The sequence below is a fragment of the Kryptolebias marmoratus genome, linkage group LG3 (genome assembly GCF_001649575.2).
Source record: "Kryptolebias marmoratus isolate JLee-2015 linkage group LG3, ASM164957v2, whole genome shotgun sequence".
NCBI lineage: Eukaryota > Metazoa > Chordata > Actinopteri > Cyprinodontiformes > Rivulidae > Kryptolebias > Kryptolebias marmoratus.
In genome coordinates this window covers 22,320,341-22,337,758 of record NC_051432.1, presented here as the reverse complement: position 1 = coordinate 22,337,758, position 17,418 = coordinate 22,320,341, and the positions used below count along the sequence as shown (strand labels likewise).

Genomic DNA, 17,418 nt, shown 5'->3' with positions numbered 1-17,418 from the left:
AGCTTTTAGGTCCTGATGTTTTAGCATTTCCCGCCTTTTTAAGGTTAAAACTGAGTTCAGTGAATGTCAACCAAATAAGCCTTTACCAATAAAGGTTTTATTTATCCTTTGGGTGAAAGAGACACAGAAGAGACGAAAGCTCAAAGGTTTCTAAAAATCTATTCTCATTTGTTTTGACAAACATGCAACGAACGCTGCGAGTTCGCATTAAAAACAGAAAAATAACACTATATGCTAGAAAACTCAAAAGCTGTTGTCCAAAGGTGAGAACGCTTTTGGTAATAAAACAGATACATTCAATAATGCAAACAAATTTCAGAGAAAAGCTACAAAAACACAGAGAACTTGTGTTTTAGGAGACCCCAAAGACAAGGAAAGACAACTCCAAGTGTCAAAAGAAGATTTGAAAAGAAGGACGAGATAAAATAATTCTTTCTTAGGAAATAACATATTTTTTGTAGAAATTCTAAAAAATATCATTATTGTTGGTTTAAATGCCCACAGCCAGCAGACACGCAACAAGTTGTAAGCCAAAACAGCTGAGGAGAAATAAAATACAAAAACCAAACATTAGAGGTTCTGGTTTCTTCCAAGAAAGCGTTTCAGTCAGGAAAAAGAAATGTAATTTAATTATATCATAAGAAGCTCCAATTTTAAACCAAAACAGCTGCTCTAAAATAATAACGAAAAGATTTAATGGCTTGAAACAGAATTGTTGAAATGTTGCTTGATTTTAAAACTATTATCCAAAATCTCCATAATCCTACATTGTTTTGAAATAAAAAAAGAAATGTATGCAGTAGTTTGCAAAAAGAAGTATTTCAGAATCAGACTCTGGTAAGGCATGTGTGCTGGATGCAATAAATAAAACAAATGCTGTAAGCCGACTCTTCAAGAGTTAACTCTACATCTAATCTCCCAAGAAAAATATCCGTTAGTGAGAAATGTAAAAGAAAAAACTTTTTTCTGTCATTAACCAGGTGTCAATCAGCTCTGTCTGTCCTTCTGTATTCTACCATTTTCCATCCCGTTTCCTCCATTTCCCCCCCCCCCATTGCACCTGCTATCACAGCTGTGTTCTGTCTCCCGTATTTCTGCACAGAGTTCTTGTCCTCTTCCTGTTCTCACTTCTTGATCACAGCTCGTCCCGGGCGCTCCAGTTCTCCAGCTCTGACTGCAGCACGTCAGAGTTCTGGGCCTCGAAGCTCAGCTCTCCCTGCTCCTGGGTTTTCCTCGACTTGGCTCGATCCCAGTCCGTTCGGACCTTCTCGTTGTTCCATACCACGGACGTCTCTGTGTCGCTTACGTAGCCCGGATCTCCCGTGTAATGTGTCGGAAACACCAGGAGCGGCTCGGCCGAGAAGGCGTGCAGGTCCCGGCGCTCAAAGTGATCCATGTACTCCAAACTGATGAGTGACAGGAAACATCAGGACGCAATCGGACGAGCAAAAAGAAATAATTCGCAGCTGCGTTCTACTCACATTGGGTGTTTGTTGTACATCACAGGGAGGAACTCATCGACAGGAAGCATCTTTTTCAGAGGTTCGGCCCTGAGGAGCTTTTGGGCTCCTTGTAAAGTCAACATGTAGCCGAGAGTCCAGTAGGAGTAATCCGCCTCCACCAGATTATGGATGTTCGGGACAGACTTTTCTGAGTGGTCCACCTGCATCCGCTTTCGTCCAATATAACTGAAGGAATGAGACAACATAAATGTAAAACAAAATGAATTCTATTGGCGCCATCTCTCCCGTGCATTTCAAACATCTGTAAAGGTCTGAAATAACACAAAGAGAGCCTCATAGAAAAGCCAATCAAAAACATAAGCAAAGCAAACATCCTCTAATGTCTGCTGAAATCATTAGCTTGTATTAAACATGTATTAAGAGTTATTTAATATTTTGTGAGTTTCAGGACAGTCCTCACAGGTTGAATGTTAATATGCTACAATCCCACAAGTAATTTCGACATTTGGCTGATAGAAGAGATATAATGTGTGACAGATGGATGGATGCCATCGTAAAAAAACAAGATAATCCTCTTTGTTTACCAAACAGTTTGGATTTTTTTTCCCCCTCTGTTCATGAAGCTTCACTCACACGAGATCCCAGTCCAACTTCTGTGTCGTCACCTCCTGCAGCAGAGCATGAAGGCGGCGCTTGAAGAAAACCTCGAAGCGGAGGTCATCCTCGAGGACCAGGGACGTCTGCAGACTGCGTTCCGCTATCTGAACGCACAACACGCAGGAGGAATTACATCACCGCGGCGCTGCAGAGGCGCCGGTAATCTGGCTCAAAGTATCGTCTAAAATGCAGCAATTAGTGTAATAACAGCATCAGTAGCAATTAAAGAGCAGCTTGTGTGTTCCTCCTGTTGCTCAACATCTCTCAATTAAAATAAACAAACATGGCTGCTATCAAACCTTAAAGTAGCCACGTCCAGAACTCTGATTAGTCTCCCAGTTAAGCTCCCTGTCGGTTTATGTGACGTGACGCTTTAATTGCATCAGAAACGGCAACTCTTCAACTTGAATTTTCATTTTGAAAATTAGGAACTAGAACTGATCAGATGAGATAAGCAGGGTGGGGTGTTGAGTGAAAAATGGCCCAATAACTGGCTTGTTTGCAAGGATGCTTGAGTAGCACACAATTGCATAATGTGCCTAATTTCATTTCATCGCCTGAACCCTCCTTTATATAAATCAGAACATTACTACCTGGCCTTAACGGCCTTATCCTGCAGGATGCTCTTAATCAAGCTCCTGACTTAATAAAAAGTTTCTTCCATCTTGGAACACCCTAGGGTTTTGCAATAAAAGGCCACAGTTTGTCCTCTGGGTCAGAAGACCATTTTGGCTGTGTGATGATTTTTGACATAAAGGCTAAGATGTTTACACCTGCAAGAGGTCCAAGTGAAGGCGCCAGGATCAGTTTACCTGCCTTGCAAAGTGGCCACTTCAAAGGATCTATTGGCAAAACTCAAACTGGGTTCAGCTTTTTAGCTTTTATGCATGTAGAGTTTAAACTAATTACCTGTGAACTAGTTCAACCTCTATTAACACAAAAAGGATTTCATGCACTAAAACTCATAAGACATGTTGATTTGTCTGATTTTATTGACAAACTGGTTTAATCGTTATCAACCTTGTGCAGGTGGACCCTGATATGTGAGCGTCTTACCTCCTTCCAGATGTTATAATGAGAGAGGAAACAACCCAGTTCACCCTTAGTGAGAGGCCGTCCGTGATACGGGTCTTTGTAGCCTGGGAGCATCTTAATCCCCATAGACTCTATGTCAGATGTATTCATCGCTCTGAGGAGAAATAAATACATGGGAAGCAGAGAGATTAAAATGTGGAATCAATACAATATTTAGATGTTATATACTATAACCTGGCCAAAACAATATTATATTGTTTTGCAGTGTCACAACATGAGCTGTGTTCAGAGCTGGGTTAATGTTTGCATTGATGATGAGAGAGGAAGATAATTACATAAAGCCTCCCAATGAGGGTAACTTCTCAACTCCTGATATCAACCTATGTGTGGAAAATAAAACCTCCTGCTTCAGTCTGATCAATAAAGGCTTTCTCAGCCAATATGTTTGAGTACATGCTGCTAAGCCTAGACCTCACATACAGAAGCAATCACATACAACACGACCCCTACTGGCTCCTACAGTGGTCTCAAAGCGTGATGACGGCAATGCTTCTTTGATTTTCTTACAGCTACACAACTCTTTTGTCTCAGAAAATTGGGTTCTCCTTAAATAGTGTTTCATGTTTTTACTAAATAAAACCATTGCTATAAATCCTTCGGTTCCATTTTTAGAAATAATCAAATGTCTGAGTTATTGCAGACTATTTTTTTTTCCATAAAAATGATGCTCCACTAGTACCTGACTATCATTAGGTGTTTTAATAAATACACCCAATTTTAGTTGCTTTGTAAGCTTTTTCTTACTTTGTTTTGTTTGCTTTTTGCAAACCCAATAGTTTGAACACACTGAAACTGAGGAGTTTGTTTTCCACAAACACAGAATGAGTCATCCAATCCTGCTTGTTGAAGAGGTGAGAAGCTACTCACTGCACCATTTAAAGGTAGTATCTCACTGCTGCGACTAGTTGGTGACTCAAAATTGTGAGAAAACAGGTGAACTTTCCTTATAGTTTCAGCAGATTCTGAGTGTTTGACACCAAGTGACCAGTGAGATGTGTGGCTGTTGTACCCACCCCCATAGTTTATGATTTATTCTACTGGAGTACACTTTAGAAATGAAGAAGGGAAGATTTAAACGAGTTCTTCAGTATTTATTTCTGAATCATCTGCATGTTTTTTAGACCCAGACATGTTTTCTGACAGAGGCGTCAAAATAACATCTCTGGCGCTTAAGAGACAGGTTCAAAACACCTGCAACAACTCTGTGACTAATCGGAGAGAAAATCTGTCACAAATTCTTTTTTAACATGTTCAAAATTAAAGCGACAAGACTGCAGGCTTGCAACCCAAGTGAGAAAATTAGGAACCCCCGTGAACGTTTCCAGACATGTGGGAGACTCCCTCACAGACGCCGTTCAGCAGTCACAGCTCAGTCAGATACTGGCTCTGGAGTTGTTGTTCACAGAAACACTTTAATCACTGCAAGAGCTTCCAATTAAAACTACGGTACTTAGTTAAATCCAGTTGGTGATTTTATTTTTTTTCCTTGGCTACTTAGTGCATATGAATGCTAATGAGAAGCAAAAGGTTGAATAAAAAAAAAAAATGTACCAAACGACTTAAACAAACTATGTAGGTGATGGAACGGTCTTTTAAGTTCAGGAAGTATAAGAAACATATTAAAACATTTTAAAACATGACTGCCTAAATCCCTGAGAGTGATAACTGACGCACAAGTGAGCTGAAGCTTGGTGCTTCAAAAAATCCTTGAAATAACAGCATGCAACCAGCTACTTTTCAACCGATTGTTTGTCTCAGCTTCCCTCCCTACATGAGTCTACGCCACATGTTGCAAAGGCACAAATGAGAAAGACGCAGGCAGCAGGGGAGGAAGAAGATGAGAAACGTACTTGCCATCCACGGCAGCAACAACCTTACAGCTGAGCTCCAGCTCGTTCAGAGTTCTTAGCATTCGTTCTCGGCGATCAGATCTCCGAACCAGATTTATCATAAAAACCTGGGTGCACACAAATGCAAAAAAAAAAAAAAAACACTTCACACACATGCTCAACTTACAGAGTGCGTTTGTGAGAGAGGATGTGTGGTATACCTCATCAAAGCCCATCTTGTTAGGCTGCTTGGGAGGAAGAGACAGAACGCTGGAGGGCTCCAACGGCGGATTATTCACTATCGAAGAAAACAGGAAATGTTACAAAGAGAATAACTAATGTGTCAGAACAGGGATTCCCAAAAATGTAGAACTGCAGGGGACTGCAGAGATTTCCAGCTGCATCGCCAGGGAGATCACAAATGATGAATCACAGCTAATAGGGCTGTGAAGATCAACCAGTATGAATCTGAACGTTACAACATCAGTACACAAATCGCTGGCTTGAATAAAATGTAACTTAAGCCATTTGATAACTCAGATCATTATTTAAAACTTGGTTGAATAAGAATTTGCTGCATCCAGCAGATCCTGCAGGGAGTCGATATGAGTTTTCCACATCAGCAATCCCGTAAGCAAGAATACACACCATTTAATCAGTGTATTCGTTGACCAGCTCACAAAAAACGATGGTAAAGTTTAGAATGCACAACTATCAAACCCAACATCTACAAATAATTAAATATTTTGGTAAGTTTTCTTTAAATACCCCAAACTAAAGCTTACAAACTACTCCAAACATCAGAACACAAGACACAAGATTAAATCAGACAGACAGGAAACTTCTAGATTAATCTTTTAACTATTAAACTTTCAGTTTTAATAAATATTCTCAATAATGACCAGAGATCTCTCATTATCCTGAACTCTTCTGACTCACCCATGATCTCAAGGTGAGTGTGCAAAAAGCTCTCTGCTTCATCCTGCAGTGTTGCATGGGAACGCATTGGCACTGGGAAATACCCGTAGGTCTCTTTGTTGCACACATACATCTGCACATCTGAGAAGAAGAGAGGAGAAGCACGTTGACATATTTCAGCGGCTTGACGAGCCAAACGGACGCCTGTCTGCGCTGTGTTCTTCCCACCTGCCATGCGAGCGGAGTAAGCAAAGACAATAACATCATCCAGGGCCCAGCTGTACTCCGAGTGCGGCGGATAAAAAGCCAGCTCACGGGAGGCCTCCTTCCTCAGATCCACCAGGTAGGTAGAGTGGACCATCGGCACAGCGAAACAGCCCCGGCGCTCCCGTCTGCGGATGGGCATGTAGGCTGGAGTACGCCTGTAATAACCCTGCAAACGGAGCACACAAACATCGTTTAGATTACTTTTTTTTTTCTTCACAGTCAAGTTTGCTAAGAAATTTGACTCACCCATAGTTGTGACAATCACAAATAAGGAAAAATGTATAGAATATAAAATGTCAGTCATGCCTATCTTTTACCTGTCTTAGAGGTTGTTGTCAAATGTGGGTTTTGTTGTCCAATCTTTGAATAGTATATGATCTGAATAATGTTTTCATTAATTGGGTACACCTGTTCAACTGCTTGTTAACACAAATAGCTAGTTAGCCCATAACACGACAGCAACTCAATGCCTTTAGACGTGCAGACGTGGTGAAGTCGACTTGCTGAAGTTCCAAAAGGGCATCAGTATGGGGAAGAAAGGAGATTTAAGTGCGTGGCATGCATGTTGGTGCCAGATGAACTGGTCTGAGTAGTTCAGAAACTGCTGATCTTCTGGGATTTTCAATCCACAGCCATCTCTAGGATTTACAGAGAACAGCTCAAAAAACAAAAAATATCCAATGAGTGGAAGTTGTGCAGATAAAAGTGCCTTGTTAATGTCAAAGGAAGATGGATTGAGCGGTTCAAGATGACAAAGGTAACAAAGGTCTGCAGAATACTATCTCTGAGCACACACAACACATCGAACCTTGAAGCAGAAGTCCACAGCAGGTGCCACTCCTGTCAGCTAAGACCAGGAGACTGAGGCTACAATTAGCATATTCCCAACAAAAAGTCACAATAAGAGATACGAAAAACATCGCCTGGTTGGATGAGTCTCAGTTCACAGGACTCCGCAGTCACCAGATGTCAATCCATTTGTGGAACAGTGATTAGCATCATGGATGAGCAGCTGACAAATCTGCAGCAGCTGCATGATGCTACCATGTCAACATGGACCAAAGAATCTGAGGAGTGTTTCCAAAAAAGCTGAATTTATAGCATGAAAAATTAAAACAACCCTGAAGGCAAAAGGTGGTCCAACCTGGTACCTAATGAAGTAGCCGGTGAGTCTAAATCAGTCCTACTGGGAGAGACATCTGCAATTTCATTGCATCCATAAAAGCATCCATTCATACATAAGTCTACCTAATTTAAAGGTATTATACAGACATGCAGAGATTAGATGCAAGAGCTTCAATTTTCAGAACGTAACTAATTCTTTGAGATGCATCAGATAAGTACGTTTAGAGAGTTATAATCATTTAACAGTGTCTTAATATCCAAAAAACACATTTCACAGAGTGGAGTGCCTTTTCCTAAAAATAACAATGAGCTTCAAACAAGTACAGTGCTCAGTAAAACAGAAGAATTAGGACACTTAAAGATAAATTAGGCCAAGTTTAACACAACGTTGTGTGGAATATCTGTAGAGCTGCCACACACATTTCTGACATCAACCCAACAATCATACAGCCAACCTGTGAGACCAAACAAAACATTTACTTTAATTACAAATTAGCACACAGAGCACCTGCACAGCAATCAGAAAAAAAAAAATACAGGACACAGAGGACGGCAAAAACAACAAAGGCTCCCTCTCCAACAACTTGAAATTGATTCATTTACTCTTTTCTAGTGACCTATTCAAAAACGCAATTTCCTCATGAATAACAAAAAAACTACTCCAAGTAAAATTTCCTCCAGGATATTTTTCTTTGTTACGAAAACCGTGACAAATTTATTCAAGAGAACAGCATGAAAATTGACATTTTCCTTCCTATCAGTGGGCCACAGACTAAATACTGGTTTGCATAATTCATTTGGGCTATAAAAAGAAGATTTTATAGAAGCCTGATGGTTGATAAAGTGTTTGCAGCTTTAAGAATCTTAAATCTATAAATCCCTTTGATTAATTTTAATGGCTTATACTTACAAAAGGCTGATCTGCAATTCAATGCTTACAAAAAATAATAAAATCAAGAGCAAGGATTACGTAAATGAAATGTCAAATCACATTAAATGTCAAATATAATATTTCTAAAGAACATATTCACACTAAAGCATTAAATATACACACACAGACACACAACTGATCAGAAATGCATTTAAAACTACATCAAAATGGGATATCAGACTTGCAAAAAGCTTAATTTTATGTCAGAGTTGTAGCGTCCAAACCTTTTAAAATGAATCTGAATACAATCAGGATGAGTCAGAAACACAATTTGGACTGTCAAGACTGAATAAGGCTTAAAATATTACTAAACCCACAAAAGGGAACATCTCCAGTGATGGGTTCGGTCTCCTGGCACATCTGAGGCCAAGTTCTCCTACTCCTCTAAAGATTTTAAAGCGCAAGAAACAGACATAAATCTCAGCTGCCATCTGGAGTATCTTTGCAGTCTGTTGGCTCTTTCTGCATGTTGCTTTGAAGGGGGAAAAAAACCCAGAATGCTGCTGGAAACTTGCACATTATAGGGTCTCAATGCAAAGAGAAAAAAGTACAAATAAATTTTAAAAAGATGCATGCAATATATCATTTTAAGTCAACGGCTGAAAGGGCAGCGCAAAATATCAAATAAATCCTCACCGTCGTAAAGAACTGCTTGGACTGCAATAAATCCCAGCCTATTAAACTCCAAAAGCCATGCATTCACATTCTGCATGCCGTTAATGTATTTGGCCATTCCTGCAGACTTTTACTGCTCTGAATGCCCACATCTGGTTTAGGTGATAGTCATCAAGACGCTAAAGCACACAGAAAGTGTTGTGAGCATCGCGATGACTAAACAAAAAGAGAGGAGTGAGAACAATACAGGTTTTATTGCAACTCATATCATTAAACAAAACCATCAAAACTGCAGGTTTTTATGTCCTGCAGCTTAAATGTGTCGCAGTCAAAACGCTGTCTTTCACAAACTAAAAAACAACATCCTTTTAGATGTAAAATATGAATTTAAAGCATTATTATATACAAAAACTGTTTTTTGCTATTTGCCAACAGTGAGGCTATACTGCATGAGCTCAACAACATCTATTATGGACTTTACATGTGATGAAGGGGATGTGAACCATCTTCGTCTGAAGAGAGGAAAATGAAGACCAGCTTCAAAGAAATCTCAGGTACCTGTGAAGTCATCCCGCACCAGAAGTTGGAGTAGGCAGCTCTGGACTCCAACATGGGAGCTACGATGGTCTTGTTCTCCCTCATCAGCTTCCACAGCACATCCCGGCTGGTGAGCAGGTTGTCACAGTCAACCATCTGGAGACGGAGGGGAAGGGATAAATATTGACTGTTATTTAGGTAAGCATATACATGCAAGCGCAAACAAAATGTCACCCAGTGCCATTAGACGACCGATGGGCTCACAACAACATGTTTTAGTCGCAGATGCTCCGTGGACCCTCCTCGTTTCGGTTATTTTAAACACGCCTCACACGCTGCATTTGTTTTAGTCGAAGGCTGCATACACAGTTGAACTTTTGGCATTTTTGCTTTTTATTTTAATAGTGGACATTATAAAACAGAGTCAGTAAGGATTGGAAGGAAAATGTTTTTAAAAAGTAAGTGAGAGAGAAGATCCAGCCAGTTGTGAGCCAAACAGCTGCTAAGTAGATTTTAGCCTCTGCAGTAAAATGCAGCCGAAGCGTTCAGGGATCAGGTAAACCACTCTGCTGCGCTTTAAATGAGTACTTTTCCAAATTTGGAGGTTCTTCAACAGGAAGGAGTCAAATTTTAAACCATGTTTTTGTTTGACTTAATGTTTCCAATGAGGAAAATTAGCTGCACATCAATAAATTTGAAGAAACTTTACATTTTTTTCCTGTTGTGGTATATAAATTCAGATAATTTAGAAATATATGCAGCAGCATATATGGCTGACAACAGGTTTAAAAAGTGCTGTAAAAAGTTATTTTAAAGGTATATTAAGAACTACACTGACTAGGGTTTTTTGTAGAGTAGAAAGCACAAATAAATTGGCATCACTCAGCCGAAGCATTGAAACCACATTTACATTTCAAAAGTCTCGTTTAGAAAATTCATATTTTTATTTCTTTGATAGTTAACCCCTGGGTTAATTTAAAACATCTCATATTCATTTTCTATCCAACGCCATCTTAAGAAATGTTTAAATATTTCTGCATACAAAAAAAATAAAAACATATTTGCAAAAACAACTTTGTGTACAAAAAACAAAGTCCGATCTGCTGTGATATGAAAAAACACCAGTCATAAGCTGCATCACGAAGCAGACAAGATAATTCTGAATCGATTTAAAAATGCCAAACAAAAATCAGTTATAATTTAATGGTAATAAAGTCGTGTTGAGGAACTGCGGCGCCCGGACCGTTCATGACGGGAGATCGGGGCTGACTGAGACATGAAGCGGCTCCTTCTGCACTGAAAACCAGTGTTTGGAAGTTCTTCAGCTTCTATGAAGTTAAAAAGGACAAATTGTTGACAAGAGCCACACTTTAGGCAAGTTGTGTGCACATTTCCACCCAGAAGAGAGAGAAGAAAAAAAAACAGCTGGTGGTAGTTAGTGGTTGCCGCTGCTAACAGAGGGCCATCAAGAGAGAGACATCAGAGTTTTCTGCTACCTCAGAAAAGGCTAAGAGAATTACAAATTCCATCACATTCAGTGGTTGAAAACCTGGGCTTGTGTGCAATGTTTCATCATATTTCTGATGAAGAATAAAATTGAGGAAACCTTTTTTTAAAAATCATGTTTGCTACTATAAAAAGGAATGAGACATTGTAATATTACTAAATTATTATACTGTTTAACTTCTAAAGAACAAAACAAAAATTTGAACAGAATATTTCCCTAATATTTCATTTTTCCCCCATACTTTTACATCTGAGCATGCATTTAGCACAAACACAGATTATTATTATAATAGTTAGCCTTTCACAAGGAATTACAGGGTTCTTACACCTTGTAGCCAGATTCAAGCACTTTTCAAGGACTTTCAGGGTGAATTCAATTTTTTTGTCTGCAAAATCCAAAGCATATCACATTAGAAACATTTAATGTGTTGTTTATAATCGCTCCATGCTGAGCTCTGAATCCACCGATTGTCAGTTTTTGCTCCTGCTAGCATAACACTGAAGCTAAACAACTTGTTTTCACACAATCTGAACTACGAATGACTTCTTTAGTTTTTAAATGACACCTAGAAACAAATACAGCAGTGGAACTGGTCCATTTGGTCTGGACGGTGTTCACTTCGGCGCTGCCTAAACTCCTCAGACGTTTTTTTACAAACCTCAGAAAAACAAGCTGTATTTGCAAAGTCAAAATATGCGTCTGCTACACAAAACTCGCACCAGTCAGTGGGTTTGGACCGCTAAGTCTGATTAAGCAAATTCAGTTAAGGTTTCAAGCACTTTTAAAAACCTTAAAAATACTACATTCAAATTGAAGCACCCGTTCGAACCCTGACATTAAAAGTTGGAAACTAGGCTACCCGATTTGATCTCATTTCCCTTCGCAGCTGGGGAGCTGAGAGCCATGACCTGCTGTCAACATACCAGGAGGTAGTCGGCCCAGATCTCACGGGCGGTGTCCAGCGCTGCCTGACGGAGCTTCATGACGTGTTCGTAACGGAGGCTGTTCCAGTGCTTTGGCCCCACCTCGTCCTCAAAGCCACTGAGACAAACAAAGACAAACCTTTTAAGAAACCAACTAATTTCCCTCATACCAACCCGAAGCCGCACACCTACACGGTACCTGGCTTTTTCTTCAGGTCGCCACTCCACATAATGATAGTAGTTCTGCACCTGGATTAACCAGTCTCTCAGGATGGATGTGGTGTTATCGACGTTGTGATCTGTCGCCACCCTGTGGGAAAATAAAGCGACATGAGTCGACATGAAAACATTTTTATGGTTTGGTTGAGTGGAAGTGTCTGTCCTAATAAGAAACACAACTCGTGAGGGAACAACTCAGCTGGATATCCAGAAGAGAAAAAGCGAGACTTTCATCTCTGGGGAAACTATAATTATCACAATATCATGTCTTATCTAGGATGAGGCTTGATTTTGTGGGTGGGGCCCAGACAGGAAACTGCTGAGTCATGATGTACCATACCAAACGAGATTCCCTAAAATTGTTTCCATCCCTCCTTATGCACATAAAATCTTCTTTTAAAAAACAGCCAAAACCACTTCAAGTGGGTGTGGCGAACCTTTTTTAAAGCTTTTATTAAAAGCTTGGTTTCTGCAGTTTTTGTAGCTTACCTCTAACAGATTGGAGTTCATTTTATTTAGGGTATTATCAGCCCTATTTTTATGTTTCCTCCAGGTTTAAACCATTCCCTTCAAACACCTGGTCCCATCCAAAAACTGAAGTTAAGAAGAAAAACATGACATTGTGTCAAAGATTTTCATGCACTGAGCTGCAGAGTTATCTACAATGTTTTGCATGCTACAAAAAACAAAATCTTTTTATTATTTTATTCAATTTACAACCTCTCAATAAAAAAGATAATAAAAAAGCGAATAATGAACAAAACCTGAATGCAATCCTGATTTAAGTTCCCTGACAGCAGCATGGCTGGAAGACGCTCATGTTGGAAAGCTTTTAAAGCTCGCTGCCACACAGGTTCTTCGTTTGATAAACTGACATTTTGACATGTTTTCTGCAGGCATTTTAAAACTTTTTTCCCATTTAATGTCAACACAAAATTAAAAGACTACATAAATAAATTGTTTTTTAATATCTCTGCATATTAACAATAACCTGCAATGCCATTTTTAACTAATTTCACATTTTAAAAAAACAAAATGGCTATAACTCAGTCAGTTTTACAAATATTGATCTAATATTGAATTTTGGGGTAGCTGAAAGTCATCCTCAATACATACTCTGAGCACAACATCTTAGTAGCCAAGGTTTGACCAAAACAGCAACAACTGCATCATTTCTCAGCATGATATGATGTTAAAACTAAAACTCTGGCATGAAATGAAAAAAGGTGATATGCATTCTTTTAAAGGCCTTTAATTTTAGTAAAGTCTTTCCATCAGAACCTAGCTGCCCATCACAAAAAAGAAAAAGAAATGCAGTGGGAGGAAAAAAACAATGAACTCAATACAGACGGAGTGGCTGAAAGAAAAAGGGCCAACATCCATCTGCTGTCTGTGTTGTCGTAACAAATCCCAGACAGCCAGGGATGAATATCAACTTTGACAGAGGAGCCGAGTGAAAGAATGTGTAAATATGACAGAAACGGATTTACTTCCAACCCCGTCCTGAAGCGGGTGACAGTCGGCGTGCTGCTGCTGTTGGTTTCCCGTGTGTATGCAGGGGATTTAACACAGCAGCGCCGTCTCAGCACCTACATGCGACCGACTCACCGATCCATCTTCTTCCTCCCCCTTACGCCGCACTGGCAGAACCGTCTGACTGCTGAGAGGTTCTGAATTGCCCACGGGGAGTGAATTTAAAGAGAGTTTACTGTTAGTAAATATTTGGGATTGCGAAACTATGCCTATCGGATATGAGAGCAGAGAAGTGGAGTTATGTGGAGATTTCTGGATTGATAAGCTCCATTCAGCGCATCACTGCAGAGCACACACGCTCACACATCATTAGGCAGCCGGCATGCTCGTGTCAGTACGCTGCCGCTCGCCAAGAATTTCATCTCAACATGTCACCCCGACGTCGGCAGGTATCTGCGGGCTGACAGCGAGCCTCTCTTGCATTGCATTGCAACATTTTTAACACCGCTCCTCGCAACAAGTGGAGATGCTGCAGATCAAAGCAGCCGAGCAGAAAACGGGGGTCGTCACACTGGGATTGTTAGAGCCAGGGACAAGGTGAAGAGAGGGGTGGGGGACTCCAACTAGATATGTTTTATTCAGTGTTTAGATGAGGCGCAGGATGCCTTCTGATTTAATTCATCAGAACAAAAAATTGTTTACTTGGGCCTGCACAAAATATCAAGTCAGTATTTATTCCTTTTATCACATTTCACCAACTTTCCTCCCACAGACTAAAAACATCCATGTTAGGTTAATTGGTAACTCTTAAATTGTCCCTTGGTGTGAGTGAAAGCATGAATGGTTGTTTGTTTTGTTTTCCTCTATGTGTCCCTGTGATGGACTTTGCAACCTGTTCAGGGTGTCCCCTGCCTCTCGCACAGTGATGGCTGGAGATAGACACCAGCTCCCCGGGACCCGGGAAGGAAAAGCAGGTAAAGAGATCGGATGGGTGGATTTCAGCAGCTTCAGTTGTACCAAGTGCTTCACAAAACTGAAAGATAAACTCACTAGAAAATAAAAATCATAGATACTAGAAACACAGTTAAAGCAAAAACAATTAAAACCATCCCTGTAAAATTCATGACCTTCAATCAGGATTAAAAGCCAACGAAGAGTTTCAGGCGAGTTTCAAAAACAGATTTAAAATGTTGAAAATTCCAGATGGATCTGATCTGTGAAGGCAGAATGTTCCCTAAACACTGAAAACGCTCCATCACCTTAGTTCTTAGCTTTGATGAAGTTAGAAGTGGTTAGAAGTTGTTGGTCTGCAGAATAAAGTGTCTTGGCTGGAGAGTGAGGCTGCGGGAGCTCTGAAAGCTACGATGGTGTCGTGTCGTTCAGACTTTTAGAAACAAATGACAAAACTCCGAAACTGGACAGGAAGCCAGTGCAGGGAGACCAGTGTGGGTGTAAATGCGGCCGTGACGTTTCTTTGCCGTTTTAAACAGCCCGGAGGGATGACTGACATAACGAGGTCCAGTTATCGAGGCAGGACGTAATAAAAGCATGAATTACTGAGTCAAACTAATCTTGGGGAATGTGGGCTTTAACCTTATTTAGGAGCCACAGGTAGAAAGAAACTTTTTTTTTGCTCACAGAGGACATTTTGGCAGTCTGATCGCAAAGGACTGCAATAAATTTTCAATTAGGTTTTGCAGGCTAATAAAATATTTGGTCAATCAACAGACTCTTACTGGCCTTGATGTCCACAGGACAGTGATGAAATGGAGGAAAATATGGGTTTATCGCAAATGATATCAGCAACGATAATATCGCACATTGCAAGTTTCTCCCAATATCATGCAGCCCCGTGTTTACTTTAATCTCAAATTCCCTTTCAAATTAAAATGCAGTCCTCCCTGAGGCTTGAATCCCGGGTCTCTTTTGTCAGCCAACTGGCTCATAAATAAAAAATAAATAAATAAAAGAGAAAGATCTAACCTGTCAAGTGTGAATGCTAGAGAGAAGATTAACTCAAAAAGCCAAGAAGCTGAGGAATAAAAGGCAAGAGAATAAAGAAGGAAGCTGAGATGAGAATCATCTGGAAGTCTGACAGGAAAACAGCCGGAGGTGATGCTTCTCCTTCCCGCAGAGGCGTTTAGTGAACATCTTAGCAAACTGGAATTGTTCCAGAGTTTGACAGTGAGTTGCAGTTTTTATAACTTTATCGTTATTATTATAATTTTTTTTTACAGCAGGGGCTCCGTTTCCAGTCGAGCCAACAGGACCAAAATGTATGTGTGGAAGAGGAAAGAAATGAGGGAGGAGGGGGAGAAGATCCGGGACTGAGTGGACCTTTTCACCGGCTCGTCCCTGCAGGCGGAGTCCGCCCCATGTGCCCTGTTCTCCGGGTACACAGGTCCGGACAGACCCCCCTCCCTCCCTGGAGGGTGAGGCCATGACGGGGCTTTAACTTCCTCTCTTTTCCCCTCCTGATTTGACCAACTGAGACAAAGCGCACATGTTTCAAACCCGAGAGAAACAAAAAGTTTCTCCCCAAACTATAATTATTTTTTTTTGTCTTGACGTGTCGTGGCGTGCAGCTCTGCTGACAGTGATTGACAGTTTCTTCCATAAATACCTCTTAAAGTTTTCGGCACGTTGTAACAGTTTATTCATAAGGCTGGTTTGTATATTCCCGTGCCTCTGTAACAAACTGCACTTACCACAGCGCAATGCGGTCCTTCGGGTAGTTCAGCCGCTCGATGGATCCGAGGAACAGCGGCAGAGAGTGGGCCGAGTTGCGGCAGAGCAGCGCGATGACGACCCGGGGGGCGAGGAGCGGCGACTCGGGGCTCCAGCGCTCCTCGGGGAAATACCCCCGGTTCGGACCCGGCAGCAGAACGAAGAGCAGGGCAGGCAGCAGCGAGGTGACCCGGAGCATGGCAGGGAGAGAAACTCGTAAGTGACGCGGCGGACAGAGACGGGAACACGGGAGGATGAAGAAGCCGATGGAAGCAAGAAGCGGTGGTTTTATGCCGACATTGAATACATGGCGGTGTAGATGTCTGAATTAAAGGGGAAGGCCTGGCCCTCCGCTTCTAGAGGAACTTGCAGCTCTCGGAAAACTCTCTGAATGCTAGCTTGTATCTGTCCAGGCGATATAGTGGAAAATAGCCATACCAATTAAAACCTGCAGCGTTTCATAAGAATGGCTTCTCCCTTAAACGGATAATAATATTAGCAAGCCGACTGAATTTTGATCTGCGCATGCGCTGTCCTCCCCTTTAAGAACAGAACCCAGGAAGCAGTTGGAAGGCCGACTGGGCGTGGCCCTACGGTGTATGTACTGCAATACATCTGGAGGACATCAATTAAACTAAAAACTCCCCAAACTGTAGAGCTTTAACCTTTAATTTTAAGAATCGTTGCTTGTCCTGTTTGTCGGTTAAATCTGATGCTACATAGACTGACTTCCGCTCACTCAGGAGGCAACTGAAAACATAATAATGATAATGCAGAATCCCAGTTATGTGGTTCCCAAAGTTGGGACAGCCACGCTGGTTTTCTTCACTCACCATATTGTCTTTATAGGTTTGTAAATCTCCGTGGGCTGACAGCTTCTCTCTGCAGAGAGAAGCAGTATGAAACCGCAAATTAGACACGTCTTAGTCAGAAAAGCTTCTCTGGCTAAAATTTATTACCATACATGCTGGAAAAGGTGTGCCTCCTGAAAGGAATTACTGTAAATGAGGGGACAGCTGTCTAGCCTAAAATTAATTACCATAAATGCTATGAAAAAGACCCCACCTAAAATGAAATACCATAAACTGTAGAAAAGAGGTGCTGTGTAAAATGAATTGCTATAAATATGGAA

The 17,418-nt window shown here is 40.9% G+C and overlaps 1 protein-coding gene across 1 annotated transcript; it reads right to left on the bottom strand.

The window, feature by feature from the left end:
- Positions 1-75: 75 nt before the first annotated feature.
- On the bottom strand, positions 76-17,110 carry LOC108241427 (procollagen galactosyltransferase 1). The gene is made up of 12 exons (XM_017425565.3): positions 16,268-17,110; positions 12,067-12,177; positions 11,868-11,985; positions 9,459-9,593; positions 6,191-6,395; positions 5,984-6,103; positions 5,266-5,342; positions 5,066-5,172; positions 3,177-3,309; positions 2,097-2,224; positions 1,482-1,688; positions 76-1,406 (listed from the first exon to the last, which is right to left on the bottom strand). The coding sequence occupies exons 1-12, from the start codon at positions 16,483-16,485 to the stop codon at positions 1,136-1,138; spliced, it is 1,830 nt and encodes a 609-aa protein (XP_017281054.1). The 5' UTR covers positions 16,486-17,110; the 3' UTR covers positions 76-1,135.
- Positions 17,111-17,418: the final 308 nt, after the last annotated feature.

Bases quoted from the DNA above. Each gene is read 5' to 3' on its own strand.
- LOC108241427 (XM_017425565.3), bottom strand. From the start codon at position 16,485: ATGCTCCGGGTCACCTCGCTGCTGCCTGCCCTGCTCTTCGTTCTGCTG. The intron at 11,986-12,066 runs GTACCGTGTAGG...TGTTTGTCTCAG, and splicing joins CGACCTGAAGAAAAAGCCAG to TGGCTTTGAGGACGAGGTGG. The intron at 2,225-3,176 runs GTAAGACGCTCA...TTGTGCGTTCAG, and splicing joins ATTATAACATCTGGAAGGAG to ATAGCGGAACGCAGTCTGCA.